The sequence below is a fragment of the Mastacembelus armatus genome, chromosome 4 (assembly GCF_900324485.2).
Source record: "Mastacembelus armatus chromosome 4, fMasArm1.2, whole genome shotgun sequence".
In the NCBI taxonomy this organism is placed as follows: Eukaryota; Metazoa; Chordata; class Actinopteri; order Synbranchiformes; family Mastacembelidae; genus Mastacembelus; species Mastacembelus armatus.
Window position 1 is genome coordinate 26,521,164 of NC_046636.1, and position 16,890 is coordinate 26,538,053.

A 16,890-nucleotide genomic window follows, 5' to 3' on the forward strand; every position below is an offset into this window, starting at 1 on the left:
TTCTCAAACTTTTTTGTGTGGTTAGTAAGTGTTTTGTTTTGTCTCTAGTGCTGCTGTTTTCTTTGCTATGGATCAGGGAAATGTGAGCCACTTATATTTTGTTCTGAGTCGATAATTGTCTTGTACTTTATGTACCTTTCTCCCACTCACCTGGTCTGTTAATCTATTTAACCGTTTACCTGTGTCTGTTACTGGAATGGAGTCAGCTGTGCTTCACGGTGCTCACTCCACTGAAGCCCTTTATCAGGTGTCGTGAGCTTCAGTGAGCTGCAAGTGTTTCGCTGGTTAGGACGAATAATGGTTAATGAGGAAGTTGGCAGCGACAGGCTCTCTGCTCGCAGCCCTGCCAAGGCCCCGGTGTACGGTTCATTCTGAGGACACAGGCTTCAAACCTAAATCAAACCACATCCAGAGCCGTTTGTGCTCTTTGCGTTTCTCAGCGCACAAACAAGGGAAGTGCCATCACGTTGCGCAAGGAAATTAATTAGAGCACGAAAACTAGTTCAAACGTTAGAAAGACAGATCAGTGTTTAAAGGAAGAACCAACGTAATGAGTCTGGGGAAGGTGCTCGGTCGCTCATTACACCCTCATTATGCATGTAGGTGCACGGCTGTGCGTTCAATAAAGGCTGCAGACGGCGGCTGGCTCCAAACTTTTACCGGAAGCAATGATGAAATTGTGAGACCTCAGTTGGACAAAAGACAATAAATTCAATGACGGCAACAAATAATAAAAAATTATATATTATTTACAATATTTTTCAAAACTAGTTACATTCGTCCTGAATTTCCTTTTGGGGATAAATAAAGTTTTAAAGTTTTAAAATCTTATTTTATTATTTTGCCAGGAGGAAAAGTAGTGACACAGCAGTGTTAATAAGTTAATAAGTACAGTCATATGAATGATGAGTTATTATGAATAAATGAATCTAATAAAATATAGAGGCTCAAAAGAGTAAAACGGCACATACAACATAAAGCTAGTTACAGATTAAAGTCTGAAGTCTGAAGCCAACGTGCTCTCTTCTTAAAAGAAACAGAAACACATGCAATTTGATGAAAAGCCTTAATGTCATGACGACGATCAGGTCATGTGATTATAGCGTCACCTGTTAGAGACGTCGTCCAAATCCTCATCGCTCCTACAGGTAAGATTGGAGCCAATACTCACCTTGTTTCCTTCTTCTCAACTTTTTCATGTGTGCTGGTTGTTGAAAAGCAGCGTTGAGCCTTTGTTGTGTGATGAGAGCACAGACTGAAGGGTAAAAACCTCACCCTGCTGCCCTCTTGTTGTCTTCCATAAATTAGACATTGTAGGGTTTTATAGTCGCTCCTCTCCTGTGTGCTCTCTGCCTTGATGTTTATTACCCTCCAGTATTGATATTAAAATGCAGGAGGGGCTTGATGCATTTTTCTGTCATCTCTCTTTCTGACTTTAATAATACTATAAAGCTTCCCGCTGTGGACACAGGCAGAACGAGGGAGGGGGAAGGTGAATAAATTATGAAAAAGAGGTTAATATATGGTATTGGTATATATCACAGCCAAACTAAGCCAGATCCCCTTTTGCTTTTAAACATTCAGCTTTTGAAAGGCAGGAGTCAAGCAGGGTCAGATCCATCTCATTTTACTGCTGCTGTTCCTCCATCTTTCACATGGACGCTCATCTACATCTACACATCTGCTGAACGGCCTCGCAGCATCAGCGTGTCGGGCTGCTGTGGCTTCTCTGCACCAACGGGGACAGGAAGGGGGGTTGTCCCGCTCTGTGCTGCACCACTGGGAATGCTGTGTTTATTTGTGTCTGGGTGATCCTGTGCAATCACTCTCTGTCTGCTGGCGTAATTGTTTGCTCTCTGATGTTGGCTTGTGGTTACTGTTTGGCCCCCACGTGGCTGAAAGAGAAGTATCTCTGGTTTTAGCCAACTGGAAGTCCTCGCAGTTCATCTGTGCCCAGCAGAGAGTGTGGAAGCGTGGAGAGGAGGGAGGGGAAACCCAGACAATCAATAACCTCCTACTATCAACTGCATTTAGGCCTTGATAATATGCTCGACTGCACTTCTTTAATTTCAACACAAACCTGACCTTTACTTCCTCTGTTCTGTTCTGTTGCTGCTCCGTTCTGGTCTCAGCCCCACCCCCTTTTAGAGTTAGCATATATTGCTTACAGGAAGTCTTCAGGTAATGAAGCTGGAGAAGATCCAACGCTTGTCAGGCACATTGTCTTAATTCACTCTGCTGAAGCTGCTCCAGTCATTTAACTGGGGAGAGTCACTCTTTGTTTTCTGTGGAAATCCTACGGTTACAAAAAAGGCTTTAATAGTTTTTTTTTTTTTTAATGCCATTTGTTAGTAATAAAAAGGGTTTATCTTAAATGTAAATTTATATATATATATATATATATATATATATATATTAAACATATAATGTTTTAACATCTTTAGTTGTCCAAATAATTTGATTTCATAGCAATAAAGTTGATGAAATAATTGATGGCAGACAACTTTTCATGAAGATTTACTGTATAACAGCATTTTTACCTCCATCAATCCTCTGAGGATTGTAATGCAAACTGAATTAAATGGGAGAGACCCTCAACCCAGGACCCTGAAGGCAACACGCCTCACATCCCTCACATCCCACAAAAACACAGAGACAATCGTTTTGAGGAGCGTACACTCCTCATAGTAAAGAACAATGAGGCTTTGCATTATCTGTGTTTGTCAGCTTGTTGTGCACAGCGGAAATAACCACCATAACATTTGGACTGATGAGTAGGACTCAGTGTCAGAACGTTTCATTAAATCGTTGCTGCATCTTACTGGGGCAGCAAACAAACAGGGCACCACCTTGGGCAGGCTCCACTGGAGCACAGGGCTTCATGTTAAACTGGATAATATACCTGGATTATGTCTTTGCTGTTCACTGAGGTTTCTACAAAAAAACACACACCCTGAGTTTGTCAGTCCTGATTTTAGCCTCAATGATTGTTTGGCTCCTGAAATCTGATGCATTTAGTGGAGAAAAAAGAATTGAAATATTTAAATCTCTGCCAGAATAAGCATTTGACCTATATTATTATTATTATTATTATTATTATTATTATTATCATCATTATTATTTATTTTTATCGCCATCATCATTATTATTGTTGTTGTTGTTGTTGTTATTTTTGGCTCAGCCGTGTTACTAGCAGTCAAATGAGCCTATTACCGCCTCGTCTTAGCACGACAAGGTCAGGTTCAATCAGAGAATTGAAAAATATCATTTCTGACGGGAATAGATTCCGTTTGTTCCACCAATCTCTTCTACTAATTACCCAAATGGACAGGAGCTGTCAGGAGACAATAACTATTCCCTAATAGAATTTGCCCCCGAAGTGCAATTTAATTTTCTCCCCCGTGCTCTCTCCTAAGGTTTCCGCCTCGCTCCCTCTCTCTGTTCCCCTCCTGCTGTCGGACCAAACGGTCAGGACGCGGTGCCACCGCCGCCTAATGTCAGTGGATGTCGGAGGAAAGTGCGGAGCGTCCTTCTGGCGTCTCTCTGCAAAGCTCCGCGTCGTCCTGCAGAAACAGCGCTCAGCGGCTCGGAGGAGCAGGAGAGGAAGGGGAGACCTCAGAGATCAGCGCGGTGACTAGGTAGGTCTGCACGGTGACGCTCCACACTCAACTGGTGAGGACATTTACGCTTTTCTTAAATATGCATCTTCCCTGAGGTGAAGTCGCTGAGGTTCAATATTTGTTTTTATCTCTGGCAAATATGAAATTTAAGGGCTGCAAACATGTGCACATGTGCACACACAGTTAATGTTAGTGTCGTCACTACTGGCACATTTGCCCTTTTGACATTTTAATTTTCTTTGTGTGGACGAGATTGTTCTCTGTAAAACCTGACCATGTGCAAAAGATGATTTTTTAAAATTCTGTATTTTACGCACAGAAGAATAATAAATGTTTGCTGTGTTGGCTCATTGTGAACCAGGCCTGTTGCGTGGACCTCAGTGTATATGTCACAGTCTCTAACCTCCTCACCCTGTGTGGATGGACGTGTTTCTGTGTTTCTGACTCCCTGCTCGGGAAGGTGGATCCGTGAAACGCAGATGTCAATGAACTGGTCCACTGAAATATTAGATCTAATTAGAGGTGGCTGGGTCAGCGGCGGTGGCAAAGGAGTCGCCCTCCTCTCTTTCCTCTTGAGTTATTGCCCGAGAGCTGCTTCTACTGCTCTACTGCTTTTTTTTTCCTGTGGCGTCTCAGTCCACCCTCACCTCTCACAATCCGCATTATAATTATTATTTTACAATTCATCATTTATTCGTTCATTATTATAATACCGTTAAATTTGTGCTTTTCATTCCTGTGCTTGAGTGCAGCCTGGCATAACTGCTGCAGAATTTTATTTGTACTATCTAGAAATGAATTCAGTCATTCCGAGTCCAACGCTGAAAAACGCATCACGTTATTTAGTGTCCCACTAAAGCAGATGTGTAGGCGCACATCTTTTCTCTTTCTGTATTTTGCATCCGTCAATTATTCTAATTGTGCTGCACTTTGCTGACAGGTTAAGAGCATTTTTATCTGCATTGTTTTCCAGGGCAGCTAAAGGGTCTCAATACCAACAATCACAGTAATTGAATAGGTGAATATATTGAATGATCTTGAGGGGAAAAGTGTATAATGAAAATAAAGTAAGCCCAGATGATTCTCCTGCCACACGTGCGCCATGGATGGATGGAGGGATGGATGGATGGATGATAGGATGGATGAATGGATGGAGGGATGGATGGATGGATGGATGATAGGATGGATGGAGGGATGGATGGATGGATGGATGGATGGATGAGGGATAGATGATTGGATGGATGGATGGATGGATGGATGGATGGATGGATGGATGGATGGATGGATGGATGGATGGATGGATGGATGGATGGATGATAGGATGGATGGAGGGATGGATGGATGGATGGATGGATGAGGGATAGATGATTGGATGGATGGATGGAGGGAGGGATAGATGATTGGATGGATGGATGGATGGAGGGATGGATGGATGGATGGATGGATGGATGGATGGATGGATGGATGGATGGATGGATGGATGGATGGATGGATGATTGGATGGAGGGATAGATGATTGGATGGAGGGATAGATGATTGGATGGATGGATGGATGGATGGATGGATGGATGGATGGATGGATGGATGGATGGATGGATGGATGGAGGGCACACCTGACCCGGAGACTGCAGCTTTGTATCGGTTGGATAAAGTTCCTGTAATAACCCAGCCCTATTTTTAATCAGCTTGATGCGCGTTCTCGTTTTACTAAATTACATTCCAAACATTAACCCCAGAGGCTTATGGGATTGTGGGTCCATACTGTACATAAACAGTATAAACAATTTAATAAACAGCCCGAAGTTTGAAATGTGTAACACTGGAAAAGAAACAAGGACAAATCAGTATAATGTGGCTGGGACTTTATTTAAATTGGACACAAACAAAATCTAATTTTTTAACAGAAACAAAAATTTTAATCGCGTTCATTTTTGTAATTTTTAGCCAAACAGTTTGATCGATGCATATTTTCATTTTTAATTAAAGGACACATTTTTTTTCTTAAATATTCAAGTTTATGGTCAATATCAACAACAACAACAGCAACAACAGCAATAATAATAAACTTAAAATAAAAGTTAAATTTGCTTGAGTCGAGCTCAGCTGTTTTCCTGGACTTCACCGTGTATATACAGATGTGCGGGAGCAGATGTGCAGACCTTCGTCTACACACCGACTCAGCGCTGATCTGCACAACCTGTTTTGCTTTGGAGGCGGGCCGCTGGGGAAGCTGCTTTTCTCTCCACGCTTGAGGTAAATTGGAAGCGAAGATTGAGTTCATCTAGCTTGAACTAGCAGCCCTCCGGGGGAATATCTTATCCGGGAGAGCGGTCTCAGACGACGGGCTCTGAAATGAACAGTGTCAGGAGGACGGCGCCCGGACTCCTAATCCCACCTGTCACTGACAGAGATGCGGCTGCATGGGCGCTGCCAGGGTGCCGAGGGCAGATGTGCGGCTGGAGGTGTTTGTGAATTTGACTCAGACTTGTGGCCACTACCAGCTCCTCTGTCATGCGCTTTGTGGCTGTTTGTAACAAGCCAGGTTGGCATTTTCTCACGGTAAACAGATGTTTATATCAGGCCTGCTTTTCAAGAGATAGGCGTTTGAATTATTCTTATCATTCTTATTAAGGAAAATATCATTGGTTTTCTTTCTGTGGACATTTTGTCACATAAAAATACACAAGCATGTAGCCTGGATGTTCTTCCAGCCCAATAAAAGTGCAGGTAAGTGGGTGGAACAGTTCAGTGTCACCGCCTCACCTGCATTTAGACACTTGTTTATATTGAGAAACACTCGTCTTCCTGTCTAAAGTGCCACGTTGTTCATTTTTAAGAGGATCAATGAAATCGAAATGAAACTGTTTCAGATCCTCCTGGCTTCTTGGGACGTCCCTGAAGGAGCCCTGCTGGCCCGGGGCCCCTCCGGGAGCCACTGCAGTGAGCTATTTATGGTCTCCACAGGAGCGAAGTCCCGCCTCTCCGGAGACATTTTCACATCCCCTGTCAGACGCCTCTCCTCCTCTCCTTTCTCCTCCTCTCTTGTTCACCTATGAAGGATGCTTTCCGGGCCGGAGGGGGCTTCCTCCTCCTGAGCTCCCATTGGCCCCGGGCGAGCTTCTGCTGCGGTGACGTCAGGCCCCGCCGCCCCTGCAGCGCTGAATGGACCGAGCAGCCTGTCTGATCCACTCCAAAACAGCTCAGCACAGCACGGCACGGACATCAGCCCGGGAATAGACACATAGGAGGGATAGAGGCTTGACGGGACAGCGAGGGAGACCCCCCACCCCCCTGCAGAGCGGAGAAAGGCCCCAGCATCATACTTTTTTTTTTCTCCACAAGACAGGACTGGGGAGTGCGCCCACCGTGTTGCGGGTGTATATGCGTGCGTTTGTCTCCCGGGTTGGATCACGATGATGCAAAGTGCGGCGGTCCTACCGACAGAGAGTCCTGTAAAGAGTTTACCGGAGATTCTCGGAGTGCCACTGCAACGTAAGACCTTTTCTTTACCTTCCTGTTTGTGGCGAGCAGGCGGTTCATCTGGGAAGCGGCTGGCGCGCTGCAGGATTTCGCTGTAGGGAGATGGGGTTTATCGCAGTAACTCGACCGAAGAAGAGGCGACGGAACCTCTCTGTCTTAGATCGGCACGTACAGGCCGATGATGTGCTCTTATTACAAAAATAGGCCTTAGATGATGCGTTACATTTCCATGACCTCAAAGGAAAGCGATGTGAATCCCGCATATCCCATTAATCTGCAGCCTCGCAGGGCTACAGGCTGAATTGTGCAATAGGCTGCAACAGTTTTTCAGTGCAAAGGATGGCACTTTGGTTATTATCACCCTCAAAGATGATTCCACCTTCATCTTTTAAAATAATGGTATTTAATTCTGCAGTTTGGCTTCAAACTTTGCTGCATCCGACATCAGGAAGCTGCTCTTACGCCGTGAGACTCCCAGGCAGCTGTTAATTTGTAAACGAGCCTGCATGGTCAAGAGATCAGACGCAGTTGTCATCACCCATCAGACAAACACACACTGACTTTGACTGACGCTCATTACTGTTAAATGAAAAAATACCTGAGACACCTTGTTTTCTCTCTGCAAGGCCCAAGTGTTGGTTTCAGTGTTTATGCTCCACAGTCAGTGGAGCTTTAAAGCTGATTAATTCCTTTAGGCCATTATTAATTGAGCCTAAAACCAAACATTGATCACACACTTTTATTTTTAAAGGCGATAAATTCCTCACATCTGGTCGTCTCGGTGTGTTAATCTGTGCCAGGCCTTTTATAATCTGCTCCTACAATAGATAGAAGGTACATTTCTGCTCTGACCTAATTATTTATAAGCGAGTTAATAAAATGTCCAGATGGACCGAGTCTAATAGGCCGCAGCAAAACCACTAGACTGGTCTTTGGTTTCAAAACACTGATGATCAAATAATAAATATCAAAATTATTCATTTTCTAGCTCTAAATATCTCGTTTTCCCTAAATCTTAAAATTGGCTTCCAAATAATCCAAAAGAAAAAACCAGAAATAAAGAAAAACCAGATTATTGTCACCTGTTTAGTCCCATATCCCAAAAAACACGTCAGGTGGAATAAAAAAAAGCCTCGCAGCCTGTTCGGTGAAGTATTTAAACCTGACCAAAGAGAAACAGCCTATATGTGCCCGGCTTATGCTCTTTAATTTTATAAATGCAGATTAAAAGATTGGGAAAAGATCCTGCCACTCACCCCCCTGCAGCGCCAGCATCCACCCTGGAAATAAACCTGGATTATTCCGGGAATCAAAGCAGCAGAAAACTGAGAGAAACATTTTTCATAGCAGAGACAGAGTCCTCTGCTGACTCAGGGCAATTACCCCCAGACCTCAACCTGCAGGCTGTTAGTCTGGGATATAAAGTGTTTACCTCACCTTTAATTAGCACAAATCATTAGACAATTGAAAACAGGAGGCTGCCAAATGGAAAAAAAGCGGCGTAAAAATATCTTTTATAGTGTGTTGGGTGACATGATGGAGGCGATGAGGCTGAATGTGGCGGCAACAGATACTAAGATAAGAATACTTCCTGAATGCACGAGGTCCCTCTCTCTCTCTCTCACACACACACACACACACACACACACACGCACGCTGGAGCTGGACGGTGCACGCTCTGTCTGTGCCAAGAATCGTGCAGCTCTCCTTTCAGCACCACTTCTCTCTCCACGAGACGCTCAGCTCCGTCCACCACTTAACGTCAGGACACTTAAAATGCCTCATTTAAAAAACAAAAAGCTCCTCTGCAGATATTTTCTCCACATCTCATCGTCTTTGTCTTAAAGGAAACAAAGACCCGAGCCTGTGCAGGAATGCCGCTCTGTATTTCCTGTGTTCATCCGCAGATTCAAGCCAGACTGAATATTTCCTGCAAATTATTATTATTATTTTTTACTATTATTTTTTAAATTATTTCTTCCTATTCAGAAAAAGGCGAACAGATCAGCATATTTCCACCGAGGTATTTGGCATTTAAACGCATGTGCTGTGACATAAATTAAAAATTATGGAGAGAAAAAAATCACAAAAATATTACAGTCTATTATTTAAGGACCTGCACTTGTACTTTAAACGTCCATAAAATGCTGTTTGCAGCTACACGGTCATTGTCATGTCTCAGCTAAGAAAAGGTGTGTCTGTGTTTCTGCTGCTGTTTTCTGACGTTTGTGTCTGATTTTTTCATGAGCGGATGTTTCCCTAAGAAAATCCTGTAAATCTGGCTCCAGAGAATAAGTGAGGAAGATTAAAGGCATAAGGAAATCATCAGTATTGATCATTTATAGATGATAGGACGAGGCCTTTGTCACATTAATCACGCGTTACATCTCTGTTAGAGATAATGGGAAAACTACATTTAATTAAACGTCGCTGTGGAGTAAAAGCGGTGAACACATCTGGTTTTGACATTGAATAAATAAACTAAATTATGGGGTTTGGTGTTTATTTAAAGGTCAGGATTTGAGCGTAAATGTGGGCCAACAACAGACTTTCGCATTGATTCGTGCATATTTATTTTACTTTTTTAAAATCTTAGTTAATCTTCGATGCGCACCACACATTTTGGTAATATTAGGGAATCGGAAGGTAATTTACCTTTTTCTGTGCTTTTTATAACAAAAAGAAAAAAAGAGAAGAAAGAAAGAAAAAAGGAAAAGGTAATTAAATTTAATCTCGCCTTTGACCCTGATTTACATCTGGATCCCGCCTCGCCCACTGACACTGACTGCCCCCATCCAAGACTGAAATAATCGTCCAGAACACATTAAAAGGCGAATTAAGACCAAGATCTAGAACAAAGGCGATTAACGAAATAAAGAAACATTGATATGACAAAATAAAACGTGTGCACCGATGGGTAACACTCACAGTTCAGCACCTTGGACAGGGGCAGATACTTCAAATAGAAAAGTAAATGGGCACTTTTTAGTTTTTAGCCATGACATTGATCCTTATCCAACGATGACAGCAGACCTAAAAATAAAAAATAAAAACGAGCCCAAAGTAGAGTTGGCTATTAGAGCAGCATAAAGAAACAGGATGTAAATATAAACTATCACAGGGTGAAAACACAAACCATCATCTGTAAACTACAAAAACAGCATCAAACTTTTCGCCTCCTGTCACTGGATGAGGAGATTGTTTGACTAAATATTTGTATTTGTACCAAGGTTTCCAATCAGTAATTATTATATTCTACAATAACAACAGGGACAATAAAACGTTGTCGGGTAAAGGTGCAGTTACTCTCAGTTTAGAGAGTTTTGAAACCTTCTGAGTGGGATCTATTATTTATTTATTATTAATATTTATTTTCATTTACCCTCCTCGCCTCTGTGGGCTTCTGCAAAATGAACGATGTAAAATGCTGAGCGTGTTTTGACTCAGTGCGTGACTGTGCTTCCCCCGCAGAAATCCCGCAGTGTGCGGGCTGCAGTCAGCACATCCTGGACAAGTTCATCCTGAAGGTGCTGGACCGACACTGGCACTCCAAGTGCCTCAAGTGCGCAGACTGCCAGACTCCTCTGGCCGACAAATGCTTCTCCAGGGCAGGGAGCGTCTACTGCAAGGAGGACTTCTTCAAGTCAGTACACTTTCCTACAGCTCATTGTCTTATTATGATTTATCTTCACTTATTACAGAGATGTTCTTTTAAAAACTGTGAGAAAACTCTGACTCTTTTTATTAAGGACATAACATTTTGTCCAATAACTGGTTTGATAAGAGAATAAAAAATATCAGCTTTTAATTGAAACATGGCAAATTATTAAACATCTTCTCCATTTGATTTGATATGTAGAGAACAACATTAATGTTAGCCTAGCTTCAGTTATTAGCCTGACTAGCCCACTTGTTTCTATATGAAAGTAACTTAGCGTTAAAGGTTTTTCCTTTATAATGTAAAGTTTCTGTTGTTATTGTTTTTTAGATTATTAGATTATTTATGAATCGTGCTTTAGTCTTTAGAAAGTGCTGCATTATTAACAAGCTGAGGCTAAGTTAGCTAACGTGAGCTAATTGAGTTTGAGGCAGTAAAATGTGTGAACTTTCTGCAGCAAAACATTGATAATGAAAGCTGATAAATTGATAACACTGGTAACATATTGATTTTATAACTTGGGTTAATGGAATTATCATTTTTAATTGAATTACAAATTTTGTAGGATTTTATTAAACCTACAAATACTATTATTTAGCCCAGTTTAAGGCACCATGCTGGAATATTCAAATTATAATTTATTATAGCTTATATATATATATATTGCGCAGACTATATTGATAATAATTTGTCTTTATGTTCTTTGATTCACATTTAGTGGCTATTCTGTTTTGATAACATCAGGAGAGAGAGGGAAAAATTAAAAGAAATGCTCAAAAACTGCTTTTTCTTTCTTTCTTTCTTTCAATCAACTATTGGATTTCTGGGACATTACAGAAGAAAATTGAGTTTGACTTTTATCCACAACAGGATCAGCAGATCTGAGCTTTTTACTAAATCATGTTTGAAAGGGTTTAATGCTCAGAGCTTGAATGAGACCTAAAGAGCTCTGGAGTCTCACTGAGAGCTAACTGTGTTAGCTGACCCAGGGGACAGTAGCAGGGGGCGTTTGCATGTTCAAACTGTGACTGGAGAACACACACATACATAAAAGTACACATACACACCAGTATTACTTGTGTGTGTTTCCCAGTAGTGATTTGGAGGCTTCACCTTGCTCTTTTTTATTTCTGTGGGCTGGCTGTATGATTTAAAGCCTCTCCTGAGTCAGTGTTTTATTGGTTTTCCTCAGGGTCTGTTTACTGTGAGTACCCTTCCTCCTCCTCCTCCTCTTCCTCTTTTCTTTTTCCCCTTTTTCCTTCGCCTCCACCTCCTCTTCCTCTTTAGCTCTCAGTACTTCATCTGCAAAAACATAAACATGCAAACACACACACACACACACACACACACACACACACGCCCCACACAGTGCATTGATCCTCTCTATCCATCAGCCTGCAGACAGGTCTATCGTTAACACAAATACATTCCAGTGCTGATATTTCCCCCCACCATAGCTGGAGCTTCTATTAATACAGACACTGTGTCATCATTCTGGGCTGCAATTGAAGAAATATCCGACTAGTATCTGAAATTTTAATCTCAGTTGGACTCACTCATCTCCATCAGCCTGTGCCACCTCCATCATCTGGTGTTTCGCATTAAAATTTCTAATGGCAGCTCTCTCTTCATGTTTTCCTGCAGGCGTTTTGGAACAAAATGTGCATCATGCCAACAGGGGATCCCTCCGACGCAGGTTGTTCGGAAGGCACAGGACTTTGTGTATCACCTACACTGCTTTGCCTGCATCATGTGCAGCCGGCAGCTAGCCACCGGGGACGAGTTTTATCTCATGGAAGATGGGAGGCTGGTGTGCAAGGTGGATTATGAGACTGCAAAACAAAATGGTATGAGTGCATGAATTAAAAAACATTGAGTTAAGACTTAACGAAAAAAAAAACAAAACAGATTTGTGTTAAGATTCATTTAATCATTAGATCCTGAAACAGTTGTCTGTGCTTCAGTGCTGAAAGCTAAAGCTGCAGTATATACACTGTGTAATGCAGTGAAATGACTACTGACGGTGGATCTATATTGTTTGTCGTCTGGGTGTGTATGCTGTCTCTCTCCCTCCCTCTCTTATAACATTTCCATGCATCTCTGATTGATTATGTAAAGTAAAGTAACACTCTTATATGGTGCAGCCCCAGCAGCTCTGATCCACTGGTCCAGAATAGATTTATGCCCTCGCTGTGGGAATGGGACAGATGCATAAGGACAATAATACACTCCCATACATTCTCATTCACATCATCTAACATACATACACTCCAGGAAAAGGGGCACCGGCTGGGTGACGGGACAGACGTAAGAAGAATCGTTCACATTTGTAACGTTGTTTTCAGATGATTCAGAGGCAGGGACCAAGCGACCAAGGACCACCATCACCGCCAAGCAGTTGGAGACCCTAAAAAGTGCCTACAAAAACTCGCCGAAGCCGGCACGCCACGTCAGAGAGCAGCTTTCCTCAGAGACGGGCCTGGACATGAGAGTAGTGCAGGTAGAGGATTCTGCCTGTTCTCATGTTGTAGACGTCTACGTTTCTGCAAAAGACTCCACATTATCTCCAGGCTGGTTTCTCATTAAATCAAAAACGCCACAGAATCTCCTCCTGATCAGAGCATCTTTAAACGACTATTTTCTAAATAATTCAACTTTATCACAATTATTTTAGCTCCTGATTACAGGCTAAGGTCCTAATGCAGGTTCCACCTGTGTGTTTTAAAATGTGGATCATGGCCTTTGTTATCAGGGATTTCAGACTATGAAGCGACTTTTCCTGAAGAGCTGAAGAGATAAATAGATGGTTTGACATGACACAAATAGCTTTACAACTTATATTTAATGTGAGGACCTCAGTCATTTGCATCTGCATGTATTAATCAAACTATTCAGTAAAAACACACACTGATTTGGTTCAACCAACACAGTTCATTGGTTTGAAGTGATTACACTAGCTGTTGTTTTGTCTCTTACTATCTCTGCCAGGTTTGGTTCCAGAACAGGCGAGCAAAGGAAAAGCGACTGAAGAAGGATGCGGGTCGGCATCGCTGGACTCAGTTTTATAAAAGCGTCAAACGCAGCCGAGGAGGAACTAAAGTGGAGAAGGAAAGCTCAGCTGACGACGCGGGACTCAGCGACAGTGAACTGAGCTTCAGAGGTACCTGTTGTGTGATAACTTTAACTGAGCGCATGTTTGGTATTGCTTAAGACAGCGAGCCCTGACAGAGAATTGTCAGTCGTGCTAATGAGATTAGGGAGGGAAGCCTACAAGCTGCTAAATGACACAAGTGCAGCAGCAATTGAATGTGTCTTTGTGGCAACTCATTTGTTTCCTTGTGCTGTTCAATGCACGGTGTCATTCTCAGGCAAATTCAAAATGGCATTCTCATTTCCCATTCCCCTCACACCTCCCTACGGCTGACGCGTCCTCCTGCCTCCTCTTCTCGACGTGATGTGGCTCATTGGAAAAGAGGGAGGGTCCTGAGTGTGACGCAAATGACACTTTAGACATCCCTATGTTATTTAATGTTTGCAATCCCTGTTTTGGGTAGTCATAAAAGTCTTCAAGCCACTTTTAAAAAGAAGGCAGTTTTTATGAGAAATGAAAACATGGTGACAGAAACTCTATAAAGCATGTGAGGCTTTTAGTCAATTAGAGAGAAAGCGCTGTGAGGCTGTGTTGTTATTGAAGCCACCCAGGGGAGGGAATGAGATGGAAACAAATATTCTGTGCTGCGGTAATTGCACACATCTAGACCTCTTTTCTTAGAGAAGAACATAAGGCATTTCCTTTCTTACCAACAAAACGTGGCCGGTCCACTTCCTGAATCCCCTGGTGTGTCGGTTTTTCCACCTCTCATGCTGAGTGATGCTGTCTCCTCCACAGACGACCAAGTCCTATCAGATCTGGGTCACACCAATGGGCTTTATGGGAGTGTCGGGGACGTGACTAGCAGCCAGGTGCTGAACGGCGGCTTCTCAGTTGACGCAGCAGGACAACCCTACCATGACATCCGAGCAGCGAGCCCCTACGGCCTCCCCCAGTCGCCCTCCTCCATCGCCTCTCTGCCCGGCCACACCCCTCTCCTCAACAACCTGGGCTTCAACATGGACAGTCTGGTGTCGCAAGGGGGACCCGGTGGTGTGGGACAGGCTCTGAGGGCCATGGCAGGGGGCCCCACCTCAGATCTCTCCACAGGCAGCAGTACGGGATACCCAGACTTCCCCACCAGTCCCGCCTCATGGCTGGACGAGATGGACCATTCCCAGTTTTGAGTCTCTGTGGGGATACGGCAAAACAGACTCACAAGGCTTTTTACATATCACCCTCTAAGACTGGTATTATGTTCCATGATGGTGGATGAGGAGCAGAGGGAAGAGGAGAAGTGTGACTCTCAGCTGTGGTATGGGTGAGGCAGTCTGGAGTCTGAGGCAGTTTGCAGAACACCTCCGCACCACTGAATGTTCGATCTCAACGCTGTATCATATGATTTTCGTTATCACCTGAGTTTATTTTGTTCGTATCTTGCTAAAAATGAGACTGGATTTCTAATATGTTGGTGGATTATGCTCACAGGGGAGGTAATATTGTCTCGTCCCCCAAAAGAAACCATCCCTGTCTAATGTTAGGGCTACAGTCTAGATCAAAGTCCTTGTGAGACCCAAGAGGCACCTGCATGCTTCTGATTCAAAGTGAGTAGGACCGCTGTCCGGCCATATCGAAGCCTTTCCATTGGCAATGCACTTTACTCTCCTCTCGTCTTTCTACACACATGGACAGGAATGCAGAGGCAAAAGAGAAAAAGGGTGAGAGACATATGCACAAGGCAAAAAACACAGTGTTTCATTGGAAGAGAAATTTACAAAAACAGTGGCACAAGTGTGAATTTTGAACCATGCAAATGTTTTTTAATGTATTGCTGAAGCTTACAAGTTATTAGGAAGTAGATGGCCATTGGTCTGTCCGTCCGTCCGTCCGTCCGTCCGTAGAAGCCGATGTCTCCTCTGTTTGAATGAGGGCGAACACCGTTTGCTCTGCAGCAGGTCTCTCTTCTATATTTATAGGTGCTCGACTTGTTCTTGTCTGTGTAAAAGCTGTCTGAGAGCGGACGTCTGTCAGTGTTAAATTATCTCTTTCCAGACTTACCAGGAAGCAGAGCGTACGAGCTGGAGGATCTATTAATATATCACACATCCAATATTTTAATTTGTTCACACAGCTGTACGATGAGGAGGAATGCAAAACATTTCTTCGACATTCAAAACACCAGTAAGTATTAGCAGGAACACTGAGGAAAATTCCCCGTTGTGTTGGTGCGTCTGTTTCCTTGTCTGATCCAGGCTTCTCTTGGTAATCTACTCAGTCCAGCAGAGCTCTAGCTTTGCCTGCTATCAACCTACTTACTGATCCCAGATATGTTGTCAGCCTGTTCCCCCACTGCCTGGCCTCCATGTCAGAGGGATTACCACGGAGACGGCCACATACAGCGCAGATACTCTACTGTAGAATCCACTGGGGTGATGTTTATTGCAGCCCAGGCCACATCAGCCGCCTCTCAAAGGCCCCCACAACAACCGAGAAAAGTAGATCCCCTGTTTGTCATCGTTTCAAAATGCTTTTGAGCCGTAAAAGCAACTAATAGTTTGATTTGACCTGTCGAGCATGTTAAAAACAGCGGCCGTTTTGACCTACATTTGCTTCAAACACATCACTGAGATCTTCATTCTTGTTTCTATTTGCCTATTTAAGATAAGAAATCTCATCCACGTGTTCGCCCTTTTGATTGTCACGTCCTTTTTCTACCAGAGCATCCTATTGAAGAGCAAGAAAGCGAATCAGTAAACAGAAACTAACTCAGTTAACAGATTATAGCCCATAAATTACAGTGTGATTATTTCTAAATACATGGTATCAATGAAACACTGTGAAACTGGGCTGGGATTGTTGTGTGGGTACAGGGGAGGAAGGCAAAGCTTGGGCAACAAGGGGTAACAACTTCCTTCTATTACTTCAATTAAACTGGTTTGATTACTGAGGACACTTTAACAATTACACACTGTAGTAATTTTATTATTGGGATAACAAATCAGGAGAAATTAGTAAAGTGTTGCTACTTCATATATCTGACA

At 42.9% G+C, this 16,890-nt stretch overlaps 1 protein-coding gene and 1 long non-coding RNA gene across 2 annotated transcripts; one reads left to right on the forward strand and one right to left on the reverse strand.

Annotated features, from left to right (window-relative positions):
- Positions 1-7,018: 7,018 nt before the first annotated feature.
- Positions 7,019-15,180, forward strand: lhx4 (LIM homeobox 4). The gene is made up of 6 exons (XM_026305188.1): positions 7,019-7,112; positions 10,572-10,743; positions 12,403-12,605; positions 13,104-13,258; positions 13,747-13,918; positions 14,648-15,180. Exons 1-6 carry the CDS (start codon positions 7,034-7,036, stop codon positions 15,034-15,036), a joined length of 1,170 nt encoding a protein of 389 aa, XP_026160973.1. The 5' UTR covers positions 7,019-7,033; the 3' UTR covers positions 15,037-15,180.
- Positions 12,010-14,784, reverse strand: LOC113129285 (uncharacterized). Its single transcript, XR_003295594.1, has 3 exons — positions 14,560-14,784; positions 12,315-12,590; positions 12,010-12,060 (listed from the first exon to the last, which is right to left on the reverse strand). It is a non-coding gene; the product is annotated as an uncharacterized LOC113129285 (long non-coding RNA).
- Positions 15,181-16,890: the final 1,710 nt, after the last annotated feature.

Coding starts and splice junctions, on each gene's coding strand:
- lhx4 (XM_026305188.1), top strand. CDS start 7,034: ATGATGCAAAGTGCGGCGGTCCTACCGACAGAGAGTCCTGTAAAGAGT. Junction 12,606..13,103: donor TGAGACTGCAAAACAAAATG/GTATGAGTGCAT, acceptor CGTTGTTTTCAG/ATGATTCAGAGGCAGGGACC. Junction 13,919..14,647: donor CAGTGAACTGAGCTTCAGAG/GTACCTGTTGTG, acceptor TCTCCTCCACAG/ACGACCAAGTCCTATCAGAT.